This window comes from Macaca fascicularis, chromosome 3 (assembly GCF_037993035.2).
Source record: "Macaca fascicularis isolate 582-1 chromosome 3, T2T-MFA8v1.1".
Taxonomy (NCBI): domain Eukaryota; kingdom Metazoa; phylum Chordata; class Mammalia; order Primates; family Cercopithecidae; genus Macaca; species Macaca fascicularis.
Window position 1 is genome coordinate 72,744,057 of NC_088377.1, and position 12,148 is coordinate 72,756,204.

General features: G+C 38.7%; 1 protein-coding gene and 1 long non-coding RNA gene across 5 annotated transcripts in view; both read right to left on the reverse strand.

Moving 5' to 3' along the window:
- The window catches only part of LOC102126093 (uncharacterized), a 48,311-nt gene extending 36,622 nt beyond the window's left edge, over nt 1-11,689 (reverse strand). For all 3 annotated transcript variants that reach the window (XM_045389163.2, XM_005549460.5, XM_065541903.1), the window contains exon 1: nt 11,491-11,689. In XM_045389163.2, coding sequence (XP_045245098.2) covers nt 11,491-11,493 — 3 coding nt within the window. In that variant the 5' untranslated portion in view covers nt 11,494-11,689. The remainder of the gene's footprint in view (nt 1-11,490) is intronic.
- Nucleotides 584-8,274, reverse strand: LOC141409849 (uncharacterized). Of its 2 annotated transcripts, XR_012432373.1 has the most exons (3): nt 5,204-8,274; nt 3,039-3,353; nt 584-2,867 (listed from the first exon to the last, which is right to left on the reverse strand). It is a non-coding gene; the product is annotated as an uncharacterized lncRNA (long non-coding RNA). The 2 variants fall into 2 exon arrangements; XR_012432372.1 differs by having other exon boundaries at nt 584-3,353.
- Nucleotides 11,690-12,148: the final 459 nt, after the last annotated feature.

Consider the following 12,148-nt stretch of genomic DNA (forward strand, 5'->3'; position numbering starts at 1 on the left):
ACAAATACCAAGATTTAGCATAGTGGCAGCATAAAAAATAAACCTGTTTATAAAATAAATATAAAAATCAATGTTCTATCATATTGAGATACCACTTCATACACATGAGAATGGCTATCATACAAAAAATAACAGCATAATCCCTAAAAGAACAAGCGGTAAAAAGAAGAGGGAGAAATTAGAATGATTTTTAACTCCTGGTGCAAATGTAAAATGGTGTAGTCACTATAAAAAACAATGTGGACATTTCTTGAAAAACGAACAAACAAACATAAAATGTACGTTCTTCTACGTTTAGAACATAGAATTATATGATCCAGCTATTTCATTACTAAATATATATCCAAAAGAATTAAAAGCAGGGGATTGAAGAAATATTTATATGCTTGTGTTTATGGCAGCACTATTCACAATGGCCATAAGCTGGAAGCAGCCCACGTCTTCAGCAATGAAAAAACAAAATGCGTTACTTACATGCAATGAAATATTAATCCTTAAAGAGGAAAATAAATTTTACACATGCTGAACCTTGAGGACATTATGCTAACTGAAACAAGCCAATTCCAAAGGAACAAATACTGTATGACTCCACTTACATAATTTATTGAGAATGGTAGAATTCATAGAGAAGGAAAGTAGAACAGTGGTTTTAACAGTGGAGACTGGGATTAACATTGAGTTTTAACTTTGCAAGACAAAAAGAACTATGAACATGAGTGGTGGTTATGGTTGCAAAACAGTGTGAACGTACTTTATTGTCACTTTATGTACACTTTTTTTTTTTTTTTTGAGACAGTCTTACTCTGTCACCCAGGCTGGAGTGCAGTGGTGCAATCTCGGCTCACTGCAACCTTCGCCTCCCAGGTTCAAGAGATTCTCCTGCCTCAGCCTCCTGAGTAGCTGGGATTACAGGCATGTGACACCATGCCTGGCTAATTTTTTTGTAGTTTTTAGTAGAGATAGGGTTTTACCATATTGGCCAGGCTGGTCTCAAACTCCTGACCTGGTGATCCACTCGTCTGGGCCTCCCAAAGTGTTGGGATTACAGGCATGAGCCACCACGCCCAACCTATGTACACTTAATAATGGCTTAAAATGATATATTTTATGTTATGCATATTTTACAATATTATTTTTGATAATTTTAATATAGAAAACCAATGAAAATTTAACAAATATAATGAGGGGGGAAAGATGGCATTACCAAAGCTACAATAAATACATCTAGGAGAAAATTTTAAAGAGGTATGTAAAACATAAAAGTACAACCTTAAAAGAGTTTAAAAGACACAAAAATAAGCTAAAAATTTTTGTAACATCCTAGAGACATCGATTTTAACACAATTTTAGGTATTTAACATAATAGACAAAAAGTTGATGAATAAAGGCAGTTGGCTCATAAATTTGAAAATAATATAGAAATAGAAATGTACACTAAGACTACAGAGAGATACCTATTTTTACCTCTCAGTTGGAAAAATTCCACAATATTCAGTGATGTTGTAAAAAACACTCTTGTGCAATCCAATTAGAAGAGAATATACAAAATACCTAAGCATTAACTTTGAACCCTGCAAACTCAGTTCTGTGACTATATCATGCAACACAGCTTTACAAACGTTAAAGAAATATTTCTGAGGTTATTCCCTGTGACTTTACTTGTCATAGCAAAATAACAGACAGAGCAGCTATGTTTATTTATAGGGCACAGGATAAATAGCCTCATGACACCATCTTATCAGAACATTCAGCAGCTTTTAATGTAGAAGAAGAAAGACCTCTGTGTGCCTGTATGGAGCCTTGGTCATAGCATATTATCAAGGGCTGTGTCAGTGTGAGAATGTGATTGTAGTAAGAAACATATATTGGTCTCTATCTACCCCAGCAAGTTGAAGTCCTGAAGTTCTAAGCAATCTTGTCTTTCTCTCCTTTTGAAGACAAACCTGAAGATGAGTTTTTCTCTCACTGCATAGACCAACCAGAAACTGAGGTGTGCTTTCAGACATGGGTGAGCATTGAGGGAAGGCTACCTTTGCATCCAGGGCATGGTTTTCCTTGCAAGTCCAAAACAGCCCAAAACAGCTACTTACTGAGAGAGTCTCTGCATATACTAAATCCTGCTGTACATCTGTGCCTCCTCCACAAAGCTTGGCAGCTCATGTATTTATGCCCAGGTGTGTGTTCCAGGACAGCCTTCTCCCCCTATTGCTTCCACCCCTGTGCTGGATACACATAATCTATTAACAATGAGAAATTAGATATAACTTTTTTATCTGATTCATGTGAGCAACCTCTAAATTATTAGGCCCAGAGGCATAAAAATGAGGAAGCAGTCATGTCCCGCCCGCTCCCTGTATTAGTCTGTTTTCATGCTGCTGATGAAGACACACCTGAGACTGGGCAATTTACAAAAGAAAAAGGTTTAATTGGACTTACAGTTCCACATGGCTGGGAAGACCTCACGATCATGGCAAAATGCAAGGAGGAACAAGTCACATCTTACGTGGAGGGCGGCAGGCGAAACAAAAAAATGTGTGCAAGGGAACTTCTCTTTAAAAACTATCGGATCTCATGAGACTTATTCGTTATCAAGAGAACAGCATGAGAAATACTTGCCCCCATGATTCAATTACCTCCTACAGGGTCCCTCCTACAACATGTGGGAATTCCAGATGAAATTTGGGTGGGGACACAGCCAAACCATATCATTCTGTCTCTCGCCCCTCCCAAATCTCGTATCTTCACATTTCATAATCTATCATGCTTTACCAACAGTCTCCAGAGTCTCAACTCATTTCAGCATTAACTCAAAAGTCCACAGTTCAAAGTCTCATCCAAGACAAGGCAAGTCCTTTCTGTCTATGAGCCTGTAAAATCAAAAAGCAAGTTAGTTACTTCCTAGATACAATGCGGGTAAAGGCACCGGGTAAATACAACCACTCCAAAAGGGAGAAATTGGCCAAACAAAAGGGCTACAGGTCCCATGCAAGTCCAAAATCCAGCAGGGCAGTCAAATCTTAAAGCTCCAAAATTATCACCTTTGACTTCATGTCTCACATCCAGGTCACACTGATACAAGAGGTGAGCTTCAGTGGCCTTGGGCATCTCCGCCCTGTGGCTTTGCAGGGTATAGCCCCCCTCCTGGCTGCTTTCATGGGCTAGCATTGAGGTCTGCAGCTTTTCCAGGTGCACGGTGCAAGCTGTCAGTGGATCTACCATTCTGGGGTCTGGAGGATGGTGCCTCTCTTCTCACAGCTCCACTAGGCTTCCCTTCCGCACTGCTCTAGCAGAGGTTCTCCATGAGGGCCACACCCCTGCAGCAAATTTCTGCCTGGGCATCTGGCTGAGGAGGCCTCACAATTATGGTGGAAGGCAAGAAGGAACAAGTCATATCTTATGTGGATGGCAACAGGCAAAAAAACAAAAACAAAAAACAAAACAAAACAAAAAAAACCAAGAACTTGTGCAGGGGAACTCCTGTTTATAAAAAACCATCAGATATGAGACGTATTCACTATCTGGAGAACAGCAAGGGAAAGACTTGCCCCCATGATTCAATTACTCCCACCAGGTCTCTCCTATAACATGCGGGAATTCAAGATGAGATGTGGGTGGGGACACAGCCAAACCATATCACTCCCCATCTACATCCTTAAGCTAAACAATTACTTCTTGAAGCTACTTGCTATGTGAAATCTAGACTTATTGACGGCATGAGTAGCTATAAATTAACCTAACTATTCTGCCATAATTCATAGACGGTAGTTCAACAACATATAGCTTATCATTAATCAATGTTATTTCTGCAAACTAACAAGAATTCTTGACAATGGCCAACTATTTATTCTGCTTTTTACTTTATAAACCGTATTTAAAAGGCCAAAGTTCATATCTTAGGTAACATGCATCTGAGTCTTCCAGGCAGCTGTCCACACCTTGGCTCAAGTAAATTCTTTAAAATTTTATTTTTTTGCCCCTGCTTCTTCCTTTAGATTGACATTTGTGGTGCTGTGAGCAGGATTCAGAGGGACATCCCCAACCATCCAACATCCCTCTTGAACTCAGAAACTAGCCAATGAGAAGCCCTTGTATTCTTCCAGCTCCCAGTACCTCACTGAGTGTAAGGGATGAATACTCCTGATTTCAGATTTCCCTACTATTTCGTGAGGTCAAGACTTTGCTTGAGCTGTTCTTTTCAACCCTCACTTTCTAGAAAAAAGATTTCCATTTTTGATTAAAGTTAGATTTTTAATTTCAATTTTTTTAACTGCTTTCTCTGCTTCTGTCTCAAGATAGAAAATCTGGGTCATAATATTGGCAGTCTAGCCCTGGTGGTTTTACTTCTTTTGTTCTAAATTAGGTAACATGCTTTTAAAAACACAGCTGTTTTCTATTGCTTCTAATTTGAACTTGACTTTTTGGAACCTTCAAACCAAAAAGTGCATGGGAGTGAATTCTCTCATCCCAAAGAGAAAAGGCAATTTCTTTATCTGACTCATTTGGGTGCTCTAGGCAACTTGAGACTTCGTAGAGGTGTTAGGATGATTTTCAACGATGTGTACCAGTCTCACAGGGTCTTTCCAAAAGAAAAACACCTGCAGAAACTTTTAACTAAGCTGGAAGGTAAACATAAGCATTGCTCACCCAGCACTATAATCAGCAACTCTTGGGTGACACCTCGAGGAGTGATGCTCATAAACAGCACACTTAGAACTGGCACACTGCTCTGGCCATGATTACCTTTGAAAAGTTTCTAAATTATGGAAAACTGATCATCAAAACCATGCTTTTCATTCTAGGTAACATCCCTTAGAAACATAAGCTGAACTTATGTATAACACTTGTGGAGCTTCACCTTGCAAATGCCTAGGTAAATGGACCAACATGACTTCAGATGACCCCAAAATGCAATGAGAAAAATGAAGGTCTTTTGACATTTCTAAATTAATATATTTCCATGTGCAATTGGAAAAGGCAGGTTTTAGAATGAAATTTAATGAAAGGCCTTCTTTCTGTTTTGCCTGGCTAAATTCTAATAAGAGATTTCAAAGTACATTTTAAGAGGGCTCTTTCACTTCCTCAAAAAAAAAAAAAAAAACCTTTTACATGTTCAAACTGCCTGTTTGACTTTGCTGCAGGATTTACAATACATATTTTAACTTTCTCCAGTCTTTTCTCAGTCTCTCGGAGATGTAAATCTTACTATGGATTTGAAATGTTAACATCCAGAGAATTAGCAAAACAGCATTCCAGCTGAGATCAAATTAGAAAAAAAAAAAAAAAAAAAAAAAAACAAGTATTTTTAGACCAAATCTCAAAATTTTATTTCTCAATGAATTATCTCTAGCTTAGGCAAAAACATTACATACATAATAATTAATTACTAATGTATTTGTTTTTATTATTTGATTTTTGTTCTTGACCTTCTGGAGTCCACATTTGCAAACTTGTCTACTCCCATAGACAGCTTTCGTTCTCCTGTTTTACCAACCATTTCTTAAGATCTTGTGTCTGGCCTTTGCAGGTAGATGGTAAGCTGAGAAGCTGAGATACTAAAAAATGTGGCCTGAAAATATAGATTTCAACCCATTTGCAGTAAGCTGTTCTTAGGATAAGTTTTGATTATAGAAGAGCTACAATTTTTTTGTTATTTTGAAGTTTTATAGTCATACAGGATTTCTTGGATTTGGCCTCATGAATGTTTGTGTTGGTTTTTAGTCACCAGTTCAGGTATGCTTTTAATTTAAAATTTAAAATTTCAGTTTATATTTAGAGTGTAATAGAAACTTTTGTTGTTTTGTTTGTTTAGTCTTCTCTCTGGAACTAAATAAAATCATATACTGTGGTTTGGAAAAAAGAAAACTATTTACTGAAAAATTTCAAAGAGAAACAGCTTTGAATAGTGATTACCCTAGTCCTCCAGGAAACAAAAATGCCCCATCTCCAAAACTCCTTCTTGATGTAAATTTTAGAAAGAAAAAGACAAGTAAAGAAATGTTTTTGTCTGAGCACGGTGGCTCACACCTGCAATCCCAGCACTTTGGGAGGCCAAGGCAGGCGGATCACGAGGTCAGGAGTTTGAGACCAGCCTGGCCAACATGGTAAAACCCCGCCTCTACTAAAAATACAAAAAATTAGCCAGGCGTGGTGGCGGGCACCTGTAATCCCAGCTGCTTGGGAGGCTGAGGCAGGAGAATAATTTTAAAAAATTAAATGCTCTACAGTCAAAAGTCCATTTATTTAAAATTGACAGTCAGGCTATATATATGTATATGTACACACACACACACATATACACACATACACGTGCGTATTTGAGGCCTACGGTTTTCCCATATAAGGTCTTTAGTTAACTAAATTTCTCTCTCCCTAAACTAGTATCTCTATGTGCTTGTTTCTTCTCTTGCCGATGTGATTTTTGCCAAGAATAATGAACCTTACTGGCTTTTTGGAAAACAAAATCTTCTCAAACTGTCTCCTCTGGAATTAATTCTTCCATTTCCTTCTATGTATCTTATGTTCCACTTAAAACCTTTTGTCACTATAGAGGACAACTAAAGGAAACTTCTAGCAGCCTGAGACCCCTTGAAGAGCACAGATAAAGCACCACAGGCTTCTCCTTTTTGGCAGGGTACCTCTGTTTTTCTTCATGAAGCCCCCAGAGTTGTGGGTAAACAGGTTCTTTTGAGGTCTGAAGCTCTACTACCTTTTACAATGAACTCCCTCTCTGGGGCTTTTAGACAGAAACATGAGTAAGTTATATGTTGTGTCTACATGTATATATATGTCTATAAATGTCTTTGTATATTATCTACATGGTACTGAATTAACTTAAAGATAACTGCTCATGAATTAAAAAATAAGCCCAATATTTTTCAAGAATATGTGAACTGAGTAAATCTTTTGGTAAACATGACTAGTTTAATATTGTTGGTTTAATAAAAAACAATGTCTTCTGACTTCTCAGCAAAATATGTATATATTTAAGTTTATTGCTTTTATGATACTTGCCCAACATGGTAATATAAAAATGGATAATAGGAAGTTTAACTTTAGATGAGTAGATTAGTCTGTTTCATGAAATTTTACAAAAATAATTGTTAAGAATAAGTAAAACATGTAAATGGGACAAAAGTTTATAAACTTACAATACTAATTGTTTTGTAATGTGTTCAGTGTCTCAAATCTATGGAAACTACACTCGCAGACTGTTGTTAAGTTACATTAAATGATGGCTATTCATTAAACATCTAAATTATCCCCAAGTAATAAAATGCTAAGATACTATTTTTTTTTTTTTTTTGAGGCGGAGTCTCGCTCTGTTGCCCAGGCTGGAGTGCAGTGGCCAGATCTCAGCTCATTAGTTAAAAATTAAACTAATTTTTAAATATAAGTTTAAAATCTGTTAGTATGTCTTATTCCACAATAAAAATGTTTCCATTTAAAATCCTATGTTTCTAAAAAGTATAAAATATATACTTATAAAATTTTAGTACATGACTAATAGTTAAAATTGCTTACCTCTCAGGCTTTCACTATAAATTAAGATTATTAAAAATTAAAATTCTGCCTAAGATATAATAACTAAAACTATTGTTAAGGAGAGAAACAACTTTACATACAGAGTACAAAGAAAATAAAATGTGTTTCTTTATGAAAAAATATTTTAGAAACAGACGTGATGTGGTTTTTCTTAAAGAAAAGGCAATTTTGCTGAGTTTAGAGGTTATTTAAAAAATATGTAAAATTGAAAGAAAAAAGATAAAGAAAATGAGGTAAACTTAATGGAGATGGAAAACTGGAGAAAGAAAGAGAAAAATAAAATTTTAAGGGGTTATAAAAGGTTTATAGAAATCTTATCTTGTACGGTCAAAGCTGATTGAGATTGAATACATCTGTTTATAATGCTTTCCTAAAATTAGCTTTAATATTAATAATATAAAAATAAAATTTGATTTTCTCTTTTTATGAAGAAAAAGATTTACTCCAAATTTGTTGGAAGGAACCCTTTCAGATTTTCTTGGCCAGTACCTGTGCCACTAAATTGAAGGGTAATGTCTTTTAAAATATCTGGTCACTGCTCTCTCTATACATAGCTCTGAAAAAACCCAGCACTGGACAAATTCTCTCTAACTTTTCCACAGGCATGGCCACCAATCTGTTTTAGATTAAGATTCTATTTGAAAAAAATCTGCTAATTATCTGCCTGGCTTTCAAAAAACAGCTTCATTCATTTTATTGGAAAAAATGTTTTTGCCTTGGTGAGGTTGCCACCTCCCACGAACATATGATTAAAAATATTTTTATAAGCTTAGAAAAAATTACTGATAAAACTGTTACATCCATTGCAGCTCAAAAAAAAAAAAAAAAAACTACAGATTCACTGGCTACGATTATACTAGACAATCATATTGCTTTATATTATATATATAACCTGAGCAAAGATATGTATGTATGGTAGGAAGTACTTTTATTGTGTACACATAAATACTTCCTATGAAGCAGAAATTTTTTTAAAAAATGAGTTGGCCACTGTCACAAATTCTCCACTGTGCACAAGACAGAAACTGATGTTTTCATGAATGTTTTGTAATTTATGTGTTAATCTACTACATTTTCTTGTAGATATGTATTTATTTTTCTGCAGGCATCATGAGAGACATTTCCTCTATGTCTTTTCCCAGGTAGCATTCCCAAAGCTAAGCCCTGGGATTCTGTTTGAAATTATACTAAATAGAACAGACCTCAGAATCTTACCACGCTCACTGTGCGAAATATAAAAGGTAAATGAGAATTTTTAACCAATGGAATACAAACTATTTTTTTCTAAATCCACCTCTTTTCTCTTGGAAAACATTTTTTTAAATCTTTCAAGCTCTAACGATAAAATCCATTATACAATTAATGAAAAACTGAAGTTGAAGTGAGTGAACATATACATTCAAGGCGACAAACACGGGGGGAAGTAGTGCTGACTGGAACACAGATGTATTAGACTCATGTGTCAATTACTTGAGAGATTCTCCCCACCCCCATTCTGCTCACTAAAGTATTTCATCATTACTCTCCCAAAAGACACTGCACTTGCCCCCTGTGTGGCGGATGTGTATTTTGCTTTGCAAATTTATACACTCCCTCACTAGGGTGGATCTTTCCTGTACTTTGGGACAGTTATTCTCCTTCACAAGCCTGAGAGAAACCAGAGAGCAAGATGCGTCTGCGCCTTTTCCCCTCAATACCAGCACCTGACTGGTTGACCACCAGCGTGTCTGCAAGAAAAGAAAACTAGGGTTGAGAGGGAAAAAAATCTTAATGTTAAAGCGGTTAGCTTTTTAGAGGAAGGGTAAATCAGGAAACTGTCCTCAGCACTAGGGCATCCAGCTGCTCCCCTGAGAGGCTCCACCCAATACCTCCGGCTCTTCTGTGAAAGGAGATGACCCAGGGGCTAGTGTTTGCTAAACACTCCAAGAGACATGGTCCTTGTGGGTGTCTTGGATCATCCCCAACAAGTTGTAATACTTGGAACCAGGAAAATACAGGAGAGTGGTTGAGGACACGCGACCCTGCAAAGTTTTCCAAAGACATTCTGGGAAGGCGCGGGTGCCTAGAGAAGATGAGAGGAGATGCGCAGTGTCAGGTGATTACTCTTTGCTTTTCTGTCCTGTGAAATATTCACAAACAGATGAATATATTAAAAAGAGCCACCCACGGCTCTGTTAAACAAAAATAAACAACTAAAATGCCACATCAGTTTTAAAATTAAATAAAGAACTGATAGTTCATAATGGGATTTGGAGAGGGATAGTTGGCATTTGGGAATGTGGGAAAGAAATTGGAAATGTAGAATTTTCTACAGTCCCTAGAACAGTTAGGCTGGGAGAACAGTTTTAGATTTGAGACCCTGCTTGCCAAACATTTGAAAAATGCAGAGAAAACCAACGACCCTGTGGAGTATTAAAATAATTACACAGCTAGCAATTAGGCTGAAGTGGCCATGGCGCCCTGGGATTCTGCCTAAGGAAACCTAACTACGTCAAAGGAATTTTTTGTAAATTACTAACTTTGAGGAAAAACAAAAAAACAACAAAAAAACCTTAGGCTTAACCAACCACAAGCTGCCAAGAAAAAGCTAATTACATAACCAGGACATTTCCACCGGAGGGCTTCAAATGCAATACGTAACTGGAACCAATCAAATATTGTATCTGGTTTGCTTCCTCATACCTCTTAAAAAAAAAAAAAAAAAAAAAAAATAGAAGCCTTTTGTTCCAAGACCCTCCTTTGAGCACCCAAACAACAAATCATAGCTGGCTGTTCTCTGATTCATAAATTGCTGTTTGTGCAAATAAACTGTTTGTATTAATCGCTTCCGGCATTACTGTAAATACCTCAGACTGGGTAACTTACAAGAGGATTAACTAGCTCATGGTTCCACAGGCTGTATAGAAAGCATAACACCAGCGTCTGCTTCTGGGGAGGCCCCACCCAGGAAGCTTAAAATCACGGAGGAAGGTGAAGCAAGAGCTTGAAAAGGAGACAAGGTGGGGTGCTGTACACTTTTAAATGATGAACTTCAGGGAACTCACTCACTATTGGGAGGACAATACCAAGAGGAATGGTGCTAAACTATTCATGAGAAATCCGCGCCCATAATCCTTCCACCAGGCCCCACCTCCAACATGGGGGATTACATTTAAACAGGAGATTTGGGCTGGAAAACACACCCAAACTATATCCTAAAGTTGCCTCAAATTTAGGCTAGGGCGGTGGCTCATGTATGTAATCCCGGCGCTTTAGGTGGCCCGAGGCGGGCGGATCACCTGAGACCTGAGCTCAGGAGTTCGAGACCAGCCTAAGCAACATGGCAAAAGCCCGTCTCTACAAAACAACAACAACAACAACAAAAAAAAAAAAAAAACAAAAAACAGGCATGGTGGCGCACCCGTCTAGTCCTAGCTACTTGGAGGACTGGGGTGAGTGGATCAGCTGAGCCCGAGACGTGGAAGCGGCAGTGAGAAGAAATGCACTTTAGCCTAGGCAACACAGTAGGACACTGTCTCGGGAAAAAAAAAAGGGGCCACAATTTTATTTTTAAAAGGAGAAAGAAGGGACTAGGGACCCCAAGGCCCACTGCTTCTTCCACGGAGGAACTCCAGACCCTAAATGAGGATTCTCGTCTTATGACGCTCCCATCATCCCCGCACAATCTGGAGGAGGGAGACTCGAGGTTGCGGCACAGAGCTGCCCAGAAAGGGCCCTGAACTGGGGAGAAATTCGAGCTTATGGAAAAAACAAAACGTACGGTTTTGGCTGCTGGCTCAGCCCCTCATCTGCGATGGAGGGAAATGAGGACTGAGCTGTGCCCGCGGGGACTCGGGGCTGAAGACTCCAGAGCCGACCGCGAGAAGGCCGAGATACAACCGCAGCCGGTTCCGGCCGGATTCAAACACCCTCTTCCCCATTCTCGGGACACCCACTCCACGCTCTCACCATTTCCCAGCCTCCGGATATTCCGCCGTCCTCCCTATGGATCTCCCAGTACCTGCAGATCACGGGATAACAGAAGCTATGGTAGAGTCACAGAGGAGCTCCAGGAGCGGAAGAGATGGAACAGTGGAGACGGGAACTGGGCTCAGAGCCCGGGAGCTAGGAGACAAAGGCCCCGCCATATTGAAGAGGCCGCCTCTTCGTCTGTAGCTGCGCACCTGATTGGACAATTTCACGCTAGCACCACTGATTGGCTAGGGCTCCAGGCCCCACCCATTTAAACCCTGAGTGACAGAAAATGTAATCAGACACTGGGCTGAACGAGGCAGGAGTGACAGGTTTTTGCCTGCACCTTTTTCAGGCAGATTCCTCCCTGTGCTGGGGTCCTGGCCCTGCCTGAGAGACATTTGTATTTAATCTTGCATATAAGATTATATCACTTTCTGATTATATTTACGTGTGTGTGTATATATTACATTCTGAATTATAGTTATGTGTATGCTGCAGGCCCTGTCTCAGCATCCTGTTTTTCCCTTTAGCTGCAGGAGATCAGACTCCTCCAGGAGATGCAGCTGCACCAGCTGGTTGCAGACAATTATCACCTTCAGTCTGTGAAGCAATTTTGGGTCTGCTTCCAATTAATGGAGTGGCTCAGTGAGAC